At 48.0% G+C, this 15849-nt stretch overlaps 1 protein-coding gene across 1 annotated transcript in view; it reads right to left on the reverse strand.

Annotated features, from left to right (window-relative positions):
• Positions 1–15849, reverse strand: part of DYNC1LI1 (dynein cytoplasmic 1 light intermediate chain 1) — a 398524-nt gene that overhangs the window by 20930 nt on the left and 361745 nt on the right. The window contains exon 12 of the mRNA XM_086942104.1: positions 9463–9618. Coding sequence (XP_086798230.1) covers positions 9463–9618 — 156 coding nt within the window. The remainder of the gene's footprint in view (positions 1–9462; positions 9619–15849) is intronic.

The raw sequence follows: 15849 nt of genomic DNA on the forward strand, positions 1-15849 counted from the left end.
GTTGCCTCCCTAAACAGCCACTGTGATCCAGACCTGGCACAGATTAAACAGAGTTGGGATGGGAGAACATATAGGCATATAGACGTTAAAGCAGGTTTGGGACTCAAATGGCATTAGTCATCTTCAATCAGAGTATGATATAGCCCGTCTCCAACATTCAAGAACTTGCAATTGCGACATGCTCTATGATCGCAGCAGATGAAGAGATGCAAGGGGAAGACCAGTTAGCAAGGAGGCGACTGGACAGGCTGATCACTGCTAGGGTAATATCGCTCACAAATAGCACAGTTGTGTACAACACCAAAAGGACACAGACAACCCTACAAGAGAGATGGCAGGCTGATCGGGGGACAACAGAGGATGATAAATGGGTTGAGGCAGAGAGATTCCCCCGTGAAGGGGCAATAAGAGCTAGCTATAGGCTGATACAACTGAAAGTCCTACACAGGGTATACTATAGAACATTAGTACTCAAAGTAGAGCCCAGGGGCTGCATGCGGCCCTCCTGACCATTACATGTGGCCCCTTGGTGAACAGCAGCACCAGGCTGTTGTTTACTGACTGAACACTAACAATAAAAGTTTTAATAAACAAGCAAGCATTTAAGGTTAATTGGTGTGAAAGAAAAGAACTAGTAAGTCCTGCGTGCTTAACTTAAGAAACACCTTCATTTTTAAATACATCTTGCAACAAAAGTGCAAAATATGGCAGCCTCTTCAAAATTCAAAAAGTGTATTTAATTAACATGCAGAACCTTTTCTCCTTCGTACATCAGATTAGATCAGTACATTGAAAAATATTAATTTAAAAGTAATAGTTTTCAAACATGAATTTAGAAACATTAATTCGCCCCACCACTGAAAATAATGCCAATATGGAACTAAAGAGGCAAGTCAATTGTTACGTCTACTCTTTGGGTGGCTGGGTTCTTAATATACATGAACATTATAGTTTATTAAATCAAACACAGGGCTATAGCAGGACTTTACTGCATAAAATAGGACTGGCTGACACAGAGGGCTGCATAAGTGGCTGCGGACAATGAGGCACATTCTCCCATTCTTTATGGGAATGCCCCAAACTTCGGAGTTACTGGCAAACGGTGACTCAAAGATTAGAGGAAGCTGCAGACTGCACCCTTCAGCCACACGTCCCCATGAGAAAACTGGGAACTATGGAAGGACGTTGAAGCTACTAGATTTAAGAAACTGCTCATAAACCTGGTATATATGGTACCAGAAAGGAACATTGCCCAAAAATGGGGGACCCAACACTCCCCACAATTCGAGAATGGGAGTGGGGCATGGACTAATGTAGGACTCTGGAAAAAAATAATCTACCGATATCGAGGTTGTCACAAGAAATCTGACAAGATATGGGGGGGGGGGGAAAACCAAATGAATATACTACTGAAGACCATTGTGATCAGTTCCGCTCACAGACAGAACTAAGATCATTGACATGTCAACACATGGGGAAGCGGGAATAACGGGAAGCGCAAGGAGTTCAGCAGAAGTTATTTTAATGGGCTACTGGGACAGCGATATATGGGACGGGAAAATGGTCAATGGAAAACTACTGGGATTGTTGTTATGTTATGTAAATATTAAAAACTCAATAACATTTCCAATTTTAAAAACAGCTTTTTTCAGGAGGGACAATGTTTCCCTCTTCACATAATTCATGGACATGCATCTCAGTACAATGATGGCATTTGTCATGTTGTATAAACGTTCTGGTGCAAGCAATTGAAAGAAGGCAACTGGGCAGATGGAAATGTGCCACAGGAGCTTTTGCGAAAGCAGAAGCAAGATACTTCTCCAGGGTAGGCTCGTGTAGACATTGAAGAAAATGGAGCATAGGTCTTAAAAATGCCTTTGATGAAGGGTTTAAAAAATGTCTTCCCTTTAGTCAGAGGTGTTGACATTGGAATGTTGAGCACACCCACACCTCTGACTAGAACGTAATGAAAGTTGTTTATATAATTTCCAAGAGAAATGCCTGTAAAAGGAAAATCAGTAAGAGATGGTGAAAATCTGCTAATTGAAAAGCATGAGGAAGTCAAAGAAGATTTAGTGATCTTAGGAGTGAGGGTCTTGGGGGAGTACGAGTATCTTGAGATGATCGACGATTTGAGATGTATGTATTACTTATTGGGATCATACTCGGCGAGGAGTGTGTATTCTCCTACGGGACTGTCCTGACTTATGGAAGTTAGAGTTGTGAGAATGGTGTTGTGAGGAATACAAGACCTCCTAAAAGGAGTGACAGGTGAACTGGTCAATTTAGGCACACTAGGCCATCAGAGGCGGCACTGTAGTAACAAGTAAATCCCATGATAGGGGAGGCATGGGACTAGGAGAAATAGCTCAAACTACCATCTGTGGAGGGGAAATGCACAAGTTACTTACCTTCGGTACCGATATATCTGTACGAAACATTAGTTAGTATTAGATTCCTTCCCTTAGAATATCCCCAGGCATCAGACTGGATCCGGAAACTTCTGCGTAGCAGTACCCTTGCGCGTCGGTAGGCGTCGTCTGCGGCTCCGCGTCCGTTGTCGTTGGTGCCGTGATGACGCTCGAGTACTTAGACGCATCCCTCGCGCGCTGACGTCAGTTCTTATACACAGCTTTTCCGCGTCAGAAACGCAGAGCCATGATGAAAAACCAACACTGGTGCCTTGAAACTAGGGCCCTGAAAGGGGATGACCTTAACCCTAGATATCGGTTCGCAGAACGGGGAGGACGGGTGGGCGGCAAGGAAACTAATACTTACTACTGTTTCTTACAGATATATCATTACCGAAGGTAAGTAACTTGTGCATCTGAAAGAAACAAGTTAGTATTAGATTCCTTACCTTAGAATAGATACCCCAGCAATAACAACCCCGGAGGTGGGTCTGTGAACCAATAATCACACCAGAAAGTCCTGCAGGACAGAACGGCCAAAGAAGCCATCCCTCCGGACTTGGCTGTCCAGGCAATAGTGTCTTGCGAACGTGTGCAGCGAGGCCCACATAGCTGCCTGACAGATGTCCTGCAAAGGGACTCCCCGGCCCAGGGCAGTAGTAGCCGCCGTGGCCCGAGTGGAATGGGCCCTCAGCCCAACAGGAGGCTCCTTCTTAGCCAAAGAGTAGCATGCCTTGATGCACAACACGACCCACTGAGAGATGGTCCGTTTGTGCATCGCCCGTCCCTTCTTAGCGCCCACGGAACCAACAAAGAGTTGGCCATCCACCCGGAACTGGCGTGTGCGATCCAGATAGAAGGAGAGCGCACGTTTTGGGTCCAGACGGTGGAGCCGCTCTTCCTCTTTAGAGAGATGCGGAGGCGGAAAGAAGGTGGGCAAAGTGATGGACTGCCCGATGTGGAAGGATGTGACTACCTTGGGCAGGGAAGAGGGTCTTGTCCGCAACACAACCTTGTCCGGATGGACAGAAAAGAAAGGAGGCTTGGAGGAAAGAGCCTGGAGCTCACTCACTCTCCTGGCAAAGGTGATGGCAACCAGGAAAGCAGTCTTAAGCGTAAGAAGACGGAGAGGACAGTTATGAAGCGGCTCAAAGGGAGCGCACATCAGGTAAGTTAGAACCAGGTTCAAGTCCCACTGGGGCATCACGAAAGGAACAGGGGGAACATATGAGTGATGCCCTTCAAGAACCTATTTACAATAGGGGACTTGAACAAAGAAGGCTGATCAGGTTGCCTTAAGGCAGCGGAAAGGGCAGAAAAGTAGCCCTTGATAGTGCCCAGAGCAGAGCGCAGCTGGGTAAGAGAAAGTAGGAAGAGGACAACCTCAGAAAGAGGGGCAGAGAGTGGATCCACAGCCTTTGCTGTGCACCATGCCACAAATCTGTTCCACCTGCAGGCGTATACCGACTTTGTGGAGGGACGCCTGGCTGCCAGAATCACATTACAAACTTCAGGAGGCAAGTCAAATGGCCTCAACTGTCGCCACTCAATCTCCAAGCATGGAGGTGGAGACTGGACAGGTTCGGGTGGAGGACAGTCCACTGCTGCTGCGACAGAAGGTCCTCCTGAAGAGGCAGACGAATTGGGGGATCGACAGACATGCTAAGTAGCTCGGGATACCAGTATCTTCGTGCCCAGTCCGGAGCCACAAGAATGACTTGGGCCCGGTCGCACCTGATCTTCTTCAGCACTCTGGGCAGAAGTGATATAGGCTGAAAGGCGTACAACAGACTGCAGTTCCACTCGCGACGAAAAGCGCCTCCGAGCTAGTGCCGCCTTGGAAATTCCAACGCGCAGAACTGATGACATTGCGCGTTCTCTTCTGTGGCGAATAGATCTAACCAAGGCTCTCCCCACTGCTAAAAGAGGGATTGCGCCACGTCCGAGTTCAGACGCCATTCGTGATCCATCATGCACCGACGGCTTAGTTCGTCCGCCCTGGCGTTCAGGGAACCTGCCAGGTGTTGAACCACCAGGGACACGCCCTGAAGTTCCAGCCACTGCCAGAGGCGCAGAGTCTCCTGGCATAGGGTCCACGACCCCCCCCCGCCCTGTTTGTTGGAGTACCACATGGCGGTGGTGATGTCCGTGAACACCTGCACTACACTCCCCCGGACAGAGGGGAGGAATGCCTTCCGTGCAAGCCGGTTCGCCCGCAGCTCCAGAAGGTTGATATGGAGCCGGGACTCCGCCGAAGACCAGAGGCCTCTGATCTCCGCCTCTCCCATGTGGCCCCCCCAGCCCTGGAGGGACGCGTCCATCACAACTACGGCGGGATCTGACGCTGACCCAATCGCGGTCCGTGAGCCACCACTGCAACTGTCTTGCAGTGCCCTCCGAGATCAAGACATGGTCGGACAAGTTGCCCTGTTGCTGGGCCCACTGAAACTTCAGGTCCCACTGCAGAGCCTGCATACGCCACCTGGCGTGATGCACCAGTAGGATGCAGGAGGCCATCAGCCCCAGAAGCCGCAGCATCAACCTGACCGAGACTCGGGATAACGGCTGAAAGATCGGAATCAGAGCCTGAAAATCCCAAACCCGCTGTTCGGGAGGATAAACACAAAACTGCGCTGAGTCTAGAACCGCTCTGATGAAGAGGAGCTTCTGAGAGGGACACAGGTGTGACTTCGGCACATTGATGGAGAACCCCAGCAGGTGCAGGAGGTCGGCCGTCGTCTGGAGGTGGCTGACGACTGTCTGGGGCGAGCCCGCTTTCAACAACCAGTCGTCGAGGTAGGGGAAGACTGAAATCCCTAAACTGCGCAGATGAGCTGCGACCACCGCCATCATTTTCATGAACACCCGTGGGGCACTGGTAAGGCCGAAGGGGAGCACGGTAAACTGAAAGTGCTCGTGGCCTACCGTGAACCGCAGGTAACGCAGGTGGGCCGCAGGTGGGCCGGCAGGACGGGAATGTGGAAATAAGCGCCCACAAGTCCAACGCAAACATCCAGTCTTCCGGGTCCAGGGCAGCTAAGACCTGAGCCAAAGTCAGCATCTTGAACTTCTCCTTCCGGAGGAAGCCATTGACGTTCCGCAGGTCCAAGATAGTGCGTAGGCCCCCTTTGCCCTTCTTGGGTACCAGAAAGTAGTGGGAGTAACAACCACACTCTACTTCTGGCCCAGGAAAACGCTCGATGGCCCCTTTGGCCAAGAGGGCCGTAACTTCCTCTTGTAGAAGTTTCAAGTTTCAAGTGATCCCCCGACACGCGTTGGTACTGTGGTGGCATGGCTGGAGGGGTCGCCTCAAAAGGGAGGGAGTAGCCCCTTCGGACGATTTGCAGCACCCACCTGTCCGACTGTGTGACAGTGCACCAGTGGTGGTGGTGATGGCGAACCCTGCCCCCCACTGGCGTCACATGGGCCTGAAAGCTCGGACTAGGAGGGTTTTGAGGCGGATGCTGCAGGGGTAGATGTGGACTGGCCTCGCCGTTGTCCCTGACCGCAGCCACGCGGTTTCCACGTCCGCCACCGCGCTGGATGTTAGTCTGCGGCCCGTGGCTGGCAGGACTTGGCAGCAGCCCTGGAGTCCTTAAAGCGCTCAAGCGCATGGTCTGCCTTGTCGCCAAAGAGGCGACGGCCATCAAACGGCATGTCCATAAGAGTATTTTGGACATCTGCCGAGAGGTTGGCGGACCTCAACCAGGCGTGGTTTGCCGCCGTCGTCATCGCTCTGCCCAGTGAGTCCGTGGTATCCAGCCCACACAGGATGGAATACTGTGCTGCATCTCGACCCTCCGCAAGGGCTTGGGCGAGTTTAGTCCGGACCCCCTCCGGACGTTGTTGCAGCACGTCCGCGACCGTGTCGCACAGAGAGTGGGTGTAACGGCCCAAGAGGCACGCGGTATTGACTAACCGCAACCCCATACTTAGGGAGGAGAATACCTTTTTCCCGTATTGCTCTTACCTCTTGGATTCCCGATCGGGTGGAGCCGTCGGGAATGCGGTTTGGGAGTTAGAGGCCTGGATGACCAGGCTCTCGGGGTGGGGTGGGTGGACAGGAAGCAAGGGTCGCCCGGAGCCGGGCGGTGGTGCCTGGCCACGTTCCTATCTACAGGCGGACCTGTAGCGGGCTTGGACCAAGTGTCCAGAAGAACGTTCGACAAGGCCTCATTAAACGGCAGCCGAGCTTGCCTGCCGTTTAAGGACCTCAGTGAGGAGGATAGTCCTCATGTCCGCGTCGGGGAGCTCAAGGCTCAAGGCCATGGCAGCCCGCGTCAGCATCACACTATAGGCAGCCCCGTCCTCCGTAGCCACGGTAGGAGGGGAGACAAAACCAGTATCGGGCGAAGTTACCAGACCACTGGCTTCCCCAAGCTCACCTGCCAAGTCCTGAGGGTCCTCGGACCCCTCCCAATCCCCCTCGTCACCCATCACCTGGTACTCAGGTGCAAAGGATGGGGCCGGGTCATAGAAATAGAAATCTCCAAGCGGCTTCGAATACGGCGCCGCTCCGACGTCGGACACGAATCGAGGGTGGCACCGGGGACGGCGTGGTCATGGGACGGTGCCGGCGAGGTCGTAAGGTCAACCAGCGACGACCTGGATCCGGAGCCGGATCCAGCGGGACCCTGTGGCGTCGGGCCCGAAGTTGCCGACAGCGCTGGGGCCGAAGCACCCAGCCCGCGTGGGGACTCAGTCGGGGCCGCTTGGCCCGAAGGCGCCACGGAACCCGACGGAGGAGCGAGCGACCTCATGGCCATGAGGAAGGCCTCGATCTCCTTTGGCATCGCGTTCTGCCCAGGGACCAGCGGGTGGGTGTGGAGCAGGCCGCAACGCCTGCGGCTCCGGCTGAGCCACGGGGGCGGTGTCGCCCGAACCCCGGCCGCATCGCGCGAGTGTTAGGGGGAGTCAGAAGAGGGATGTCGCCTCTTCGACTGTTTGTGCCTCTTACCTGAGGACTTCGAGCCCGAAGACTGATGACGACTCCCGGAACTGTGGTGACTCCGGCCCGCGACCGGTCCCTCGACCTCCTTGCGGACCGGGACCTCGAGCGGCGCGGGGCTGACTGCCGGAGCTCGAGTCGCCTGCGGGACCGCTCTCGTCTAGCCTTGGACGTCCGGGCCCGGCAGTCGGAGCAGGACTTGTCGTCGTGGTCGGGGCCCAGACAATGAAGGCACCGGCGATGGGGGTCGGTAACCGTTATCAGTCGGTTGCAGTCGAGTCGATAGACTTCGAAAAATGATCAAAAAGGATCAAAAAAGTTAGTAAAAAATTGACTAAGGGTACTACTTTTTCCAGATCGGCGCTTGCTGGCGCGGAAAAAAAAAGAACGGACGTCAGTGCGCGAGGGCAGAGTCTAAGTACTCCGACGACATCACGGCGCAGACGACGGACGCGGAGCCGCAGACGACGCCTACCGACGCGCAAGGGTACTGCTATGCAAAAATTTCCAGATCCAGTCTGACGCCTGGGGATATTCTAAGGTAAGGAATCTAATACTAACTTGTTTCTTTCAGATCTGAAGAGTAGGAATACATCTAGGAGGTGAGAGAGGGGAGTTTGAGACCTTTTCTACAAGAGTGACCTCTCTCATCAGTGAACATGCTTTAAAATATTCAGAATCCAAAGTGACCACTAGAAGTATAATCTTGTCCTTCTTTAACAAATATGCTGACAAAGGCAATGATTTGCTTGTTTACCCTCACAGTAAAAGGCTATTTCAGTCTAGTAGTTGGTCAGTGACTAAACTTGCTGTCACTTCTTGGACAATAACAGAAAGGGATCCTTTCAATCAACAGAAAAACTAGCACCCCAATTTGTCAATCATCAAAGAAGACATACACTACACTATCATATAACCTGCACCAGATTAAGATAAATCATGACCCCTAGCTTAACTGATTTTTAGACCATTCCTCCACCCCAACACCAAAGGTGTTCTTGTAATCTAGATGCCAAGTCATCTGATGCACTCCACATTCAATATAACTGCTACAAAGAAAAGAATAATACGATTAACTGAAGACTGTGTCCAACAGGCTTGTTGGATTATGGTTTTCATATTAGACATGTGATTAAACATACCTTCAAGTATATATATCAAATGGGTTGTGCTGTAAAAGTAAAAGGATAACACAAACTGGACACAACCATAGACACTACCAACCAAGTCCTCTAGCTGTCAACGAAGTGGCCAATACCACCTTAGAAGCAAGCTCTAGCTCAGGTTTGTCCAACGAGTAGATCATAAGTCACTGGTAGCTCTCTAGCGACCTGCAAGTTCCTCTTGTTTGCAGCCCACCTTATTACATTTGAAGCTTTTGCTTGGTTGACTATACGGAAATCAAAATTAAAAAGTGTATATCTGAGACAAAATGTGTGTATTTTCAGAACTCACGCTGATAGTTGGAGAAAAATGATTGGGGTTCCAAAATATATTTAAAGCCGATATATGAGTGATAGTAATAAGTCTCCCAATAGAGCCACATGATTAACAGTTTTACCTCAATGCTCTTGCACTGCAGCTATGGTATTCCAAGTTGACAAAGCCTATTTTTACACTACTGCTGGCAACCTTCCTGATCCACTGGGGTGATCACTACTGGTAATATTGCATAGGGTGGCCACTAAGGTAATCCTATCTGATGTGGTCACTGTTACAAAACGAATAGTAGGTCACAATGATTATAATTGAATAAAAGTAGATCTTACTACAAAAAAGGTTGGAGAACCCTGCTCTAGCTAGTAACAAATCAGTCAAACACTGTGTGTGCATGCTCAGACTAGGAAACTAAATTTGCAAGCAATGGCTCACACTAAAACTCAAAAAGCCAGCTCTGTCAGTCGTATCAGTATGCTAAACAAATACTAATACAATACCGTACAATGAAATAGGGGTATCAAGTGAAGTATTACAGCACGACATTAACTGGATTGTGAATACAAAATGTATGTGGGAGATTCGGCTCCTTAAAATGTGAATGAACTTCATCATCAAAATGGACTACAGTGCAAAACAACAGAAAGAATAACAAAACAAACTTACCTGGTTTTTTGACAGTGCTTGAAATACTGTTGCCACCTACTGGAATCACTCCACTCCCAGGAATGCCAGTGCCACTTCCACTACCCGGTGCACCCGTTTTTTTGCTTAACAAACTGTTGAAGAAATTTGCCAGGACTCCTTCGCTTGTAGTTCCAGCTACATACGAAAATACAAATGTAAAAGTCAAAATGACCAAGTGAACATGAACTAAAATGAAGACAACTTAGCTAAAATGAAAGGTATTACCAAGGAAACCTGACAAACTACCTCCATGGCGGCCATACAGGGCACATTACAGAGCAAGAATCAAGCATATACAGTTTACTGTTCTAAAAGTCTTTAAGAAGAACAACATATAAAAGACTAGTACAGGGATTCATGTTTCAAAAAGTCATGAAAGGTTTAGGTCTAGGAAGGGCACATGGCTCTGGAAAGAACTCTGCCTTGGCTACTGCCGAGCAAGGTAACTCTGGAGCAAAAATTCCTTAAAACGCTGTTTGTTGCATAAAACTTACTATGGGCGATCGGGATGCTTGGAGATTTAGGTGTCATGCTCACAGTGCCACTTGTCACCAATGCAACTCATGGATGAGGCTCATGTAGACAGAACTCACACTGTTTCCGTCTAGAGGTGACCAGGCTTGGGGGTTCAGTCTGGACCAATGTGCAAACACCTAACTCAGTCTACAGTCGTACAGGGACTGAAAGAATGGTCTGGAATGCCTTCCAAGCAATCAACAATGTCTGAAATTGAGGCATTCCTTCTGCCACTTTGTTTATTGCAGCAGAAGTGAATGCTATCACAGGAAGAGAACAGTATTTTTTAGTATTGAAAACCCACAGACCCTGCGTGTTTACCGTCCAGTCTTTGACGGATTTGGGCACTCACACACACAGGGAATGTATGCTTCTGCAACTACAGAAATTTGGATTGGTTGTGAAACTGTGGGGGTGAATGTATTCCAAGGTACGTTAGGGAGAGTTTGTCCCATTGAAATTGAAACTTAGCCTGCAGTGGTGGAATCTGGTCTTTTGGAATCAAGATCATCATTTGTTGTTATTTGCAAATGACTTTAAAGTCTCTCATTTTATCATATTCAGTCAGTTCATCCAATAACAGAGGAAGTAAGCATGCAGGGTCTGTGATTGCAACCAGAATGTCATCTCCATACATGGTAATCTTGTATTCGTCTGTGCTTGTTTGTACTCCTGCAAGGTCTTCATTTCTCCATATTCTCTTAGTCAGACATTTCATTATAGATTGCGTAATAATAGACGGGAGAGAGGAGACCCTTGTCTGGTGCCTTTACAAATTGGAAGAGTAGACGAGGACTTCTTGCAGACTAATGAAGCCTTCTGAGTCTCTGTATCCCCCATTTAAATATAGGACCAATACAAAATGTCTCCAATGTTCTACCCAAGGAATTGAAAGTTCATCCTGTTGAAAGCTTATTCACCATCAAACACGAATAGTAGGGTTTGTTTAGAAGTCCCATGAATGTTACAATGATATGGAAAGACTTTTTTGTGTTATCACTACAGTTCCTAACTTTGTAGCAAGTCTAGTTGGTCTGGACTTACGAAGCCATGCATTAAAGGGCTAGAATATTTCTATATATATTGGTTTTCATATTTGATAACGAAATCGGCCCCTGCTAGCTAGAGATTGTATCATCTTCGTCTGGCTTCGGTATAACAGTTATCATGGCTTCCCTTATGAAGGGAACAATGGGCCAGATGTACATACATTACATTCACTAAAAGTGGCCACAATCTGCGTACATTTTGCGAATTCAATGTTTTTTTTAAAACCATCAATGTACTTATGTGTCGGTTTACAAAATACCAAATTGTAGTGGGTCGCAATTTTTCCTTCCTCATGAATGTTAAAGAGGTAGGTTGCAAATTGCCACATACTCTGATTTGCAGCCATAATAGGAATGATGACCTGCTGAGGTCAGCAGACCACCATGTGTGTGACTGTTTTTAAATAAAGAAAACTTTTTGATGCCTTGAATACAGCCCATTTACGTTAAAGGAAAACAAGATAACTGTGAGAAGTTGGCCTGGCATATGATGTCCACTATTCTAGTGGGCACCTTGCACCAGTCTAAACGACCCTTATTGATGGTGATTGTAAAGTCAACCTTATAGACAAGCTATCCTAGTGGTAGCATGGACCAGGAGTCTTAGGCTAAAACTTGAAAGAATGTAAAGCAAGCTGTTTTACCAATTATAATCCATTGAGTACCAAATGAAAGGACACCACACAAGGTATATATCAAATATAAAAGGTTTTTATTTCTAACACAACCCCTCTGAACTCTTTATGAGGTCAGAGATCGAAATACTTCACAAATTACTCATTAAGCAAACTATAAGTTGCACAAATACAGTTCTGCCCTAGGGGCCTCACAAACCATATACTAAGTAAGTGGCATATGAACCACTTCAGGAATAGTGAATAGGCCTAGGGAATCGCTGGGGCTACACTAGACAACCAAAGGTTAGGAAGTAGGAGACCCACAGGAGACGCGTGCAGTGTCTAAACACAGTCGTGAGTTACCATTGACTTACAATGGAGAACGTAGAAGTTACAAAGTTACAGAGTTACAGTTTTAAGACACTTCCGGATGGACTACAGTAAACCCCTTTAAACCAAGACACTTCGAGAATCAACACCAACGGGAGCACCGGAGTACTCGAGTTACCTCACCCAGGGAAGCCGGGTGCATAGGTGTCTTTTCGGGTCGGGTTTCGTCGATGTTTTCTATGGAGATCTGCAAAGAAGTGCTGCAGGCGACCAGAGGAAAAGTGTCCGGGTGGATCGGAGATGAGAAGAACCTGAAAGCAGAGGGGACAGAGTCTGGGTCAGTGGCCAGTGACCAAGAAGGAACCAGGCGATGTCGAGTTGATTCAGGTGAAGAGGTGAAGAGGTGAAGCTGGTCTCTGCAGCCACAAGGACAAGGAGGCGTCGACGACAACCAGGAGCTGGATTCGAGCTGTCCCACGAAGGATCTAGTTGACTGCGGTGTCGGTATCCGGACTAAACCCAGTCCACGCAGGAAGGGACAATGGGCTTCGAGTCAGACCAGCATGGTCTGGGGAGCTTCTCCTTTGGAGGGAAGCTGGAGCAACCAGGCTAGCGGTGTAGATTCAAAGAAGAATCTTCAGGGGGCTAACTAGCCAACGGGCTAGCAACCGGGAAGATGTGTCAAGCTAAAATGCAGGAGCAGGCCCCACGCGGCACTCGTGGAGTGGGGAGGGCTGAGCTTTGGTGGGCGCTCGGGTCTGGGGCTTCTCAAACCCCAATGCACAACTGCGAGGGTGCCTCAGTAGTTGCACTGTTAGCAAAATGGGATGTCCAGGGTGTCCGGTCCCACGTCTCTCGTGTCTGCGACGGGTCTCAGCTTTGCTGTGGATGTGGATCGGAGTCAGAGAAGTCTGAGAGTCCAGTTCCTGAGTTGCTGAGTCTTCGGGATCCGTCGGGAGCGTCGACAAAGCAGACCAGTAAGTTACTGGTGGTGCCTGTTTGCACAGGGTGGTCACTCCTTGACCACAAGGGAGATGTCTTCAGTCTTCTAGTCGATATAAAACGTCGAAGGTCCAAGAGTTCGTATCAAAGTTTCTTCCAGGGTTAATTTAAAGTCTCTAGACACAGCTCCTATCTTTATACTGATTTTAGGGGCTGGATTACCTGCTAGGTCCCTCCTATGGGTGGTCCCTGATACGGGGGTGGTTACACCACTTTCCCTTTGTCCAGTTTCGTGCCAGAGCGGGGTTGGAGTGCCCCAGCAACTGGTTTGAACCGGGCTATGCATGGAGCACCTTATATGCTCCAGGCAGTGTCTGGGAAAGCATCTTTCCATTCAACCTCCCTCGACAGGAAACCTATTGTCCAAGCCTCCCTTGCTGGAGTTTCCCCCAGCTGCAGGAGGTCAGACTCGTGTCTGTGGCAGCAGCATCCATTTTGTGATGCTGAGGCTCTGTTTAACTTTAACCGGGTAAAGCAGTAACTACATGTCTTCACCCTCTAGAAGGGTGGAATGCTACCCCCGCAGCCAGGACTGGCGGGAGGGTAGTATTCCAAAGTGTTTGACACCTTACATGACAAGTTTTAATCAAACCAAAGTTAGCATTAACCGCGAGGATTATAATGCACTTAAGAGAATATGGTATGGCTATATCAGAACAGCTATAAGGAGATGGTTCTGAAAGCTGCAGAAGGGCTCAGCTCATGCTAGAGCACCCTCTCACATAAAACCAAGCACTCGGCCTCCAGGATTGTTAAGGCCTGCTATAGGAGTGACTTATAGGTTACTATGTGTCTATATATAAGGTAGATATAGATATACTATATCTAAGTAAGGGGCGATTACACCACCTCACCCAAGCTGAGTGATCAGCCTGTGGTGTCAGTTTGGATGGCCAGCCAGGGGTGGCATAATACATGCTGCAGCCCCTGGTAGGCCTTGGATGCACCTATGCCCTGGGTACCTATGTATGGTACACTATACAGGGGCTCACAAAGGTGACCCAATTCCCAATTAGGTATGTACCTAAAGTACATGGTATCAATTTAGAGCGAGAACAGCTGGGCTGTGGGTCTGATTAGCAGGCCCACAGCCACACTAAAGCCACACTAAAGTCGAAAAAACAGAATCACAGCAAAAAGTGGGGGTGACCATAGGAAGCAGACCCTACTCTCCTACAATAACTACCTAAAAAAAAAAAAGGTTGTAAAACTATTTTTAATATTAAGCAGTATTCCCAGGGACCACTGCATGGTTCTAAAAAAAATGTTATGGACCATTCACAAAGGGGAAGGTGTCTCCTTCCTGTTTGTGAACAGGCTACCATCTCCTTTGAGGTGTCGGTAAAATAATAAAGTTTTGCAAGCGCATTTCAGTCGCAAAACATTAAACATACCATAAAGAATTGCTCATTGGAAACCTAGGAGATTCCACAAGAAAAAAACGTATAAATGTTCCTTCTCAGGAATGGCGCCCAGAATATGGAATGCCCTCCCTCCAGAAATCCGACTTATCTCATCCACGGCATCCTTCAAAAAAAAAAAGTAAAAGCTCTCCTCTTAGCCAGATTTACCTGAACTTTGACTATTGTAATCTGGTAACTCAGTACTCTTCCTCCGGAGACTATATATATTATATTTTGTATGTATACTGACCTCCTTTGCACCGCTGCCACCTTACATTGTTTTTCTTTATTTTGTAACCATTTACACCTATTTTCTCAAATGGTTTTGTTTAATTATTATTCATTTGCCTGTTTATCACACTCTGTTTGTAACGCGCTCTGATATCCGCAAGGATCTTGTTCGCGCTCTATAAAACTTTCAAATAAATAAATTAGAGAACCCTTATGAGTTCCTTAACCCAGTTAGCGATTTGGTATCATGTTACTGAAGCGCTAAATGTGTAATAAATTCAAAAACCACAACAAAATGAATTTGTGTATCTGGCCCAAAGACGTTGATGTCTGAAAATAAATTAAGTTGTTTCGTTAGGATTCTGCCAGGGTACAGTTGAATGTTTACAAAATCTAGGCGTAAATCCACACAAGCCCAGAGTTTTCCCAACCTTCACATCTGCTGTGCTGTGGATCACTTCCTCTACTGCAATTAGGTGCTCAAGATGGGCTGCTTGCTTGGTTAAGAGGAGTACTCTGGAGCCTTCCAGATGTTCCTCTATGTGAGTAGAAGTGGCTCGAATACATGGTAATCTAAGTGCTAAAGATGTTAGCTATGTCATTATCGTTTGTTTGTGGAAGGCTTGCAGAATCCTTTACCCCGATCCGATCACAAGCTATTTTAGCCAGCAATTTACCTGCATTGCTGCCTTACTATAGTACTTCTATTTGATTTCAGGCACTGTTTGGGGTAAATCTAATGTTCCTTGAAGAGTCTGCGTTGTGTGATCTTCCAACAGAGCTACATTCTCCTGTGTACTCTTTCCAACTTTAGAGTTATGCCTCTATATATTGGCAGGTTTCTAATCAGATAATAACATCTAGATGAAGCGGACCTCCGACCGCTGCTTGAAGACCGTCCCAAACTGTGTTGGTATTCAGTTATCTTTGATCATTTCTTTCAAATGATTCTTGATAACCTTCTCAAGATTCTCTATCATGGGCCTATCCCTCAGGAGGCTCTCATTCAACCTGCATAATTTCCGATGTGGGGGGTCAGTCGGAGCAGAGGGCATGGTTTGACATAGAAGTGCGCCATAAGGTGCTGCATACCAAAAACATACTACTGAGACACTCCATTCCTTCTACTGAGAATGATCAGTTGAGCTAACCTGATCAAGGATCTATTCCTTAAGCCATCCATAATTGAAAGTGAAGTCCCCTCCTATTACAAGAGCC

Source organism: Lissotriton vulgaris, chromosome 10 (genome assembly GCF_964263255.1).
Source record: "Lissotriton vulgaris chromosome 10, aLisVul1.2, whole genome shotgun sequence".
NCBI lineage: Eukaryota > Metazoa > Chordata > Amphibia > Caudata > Salamandridae > Lissotriton > Lissotriton vulgaris.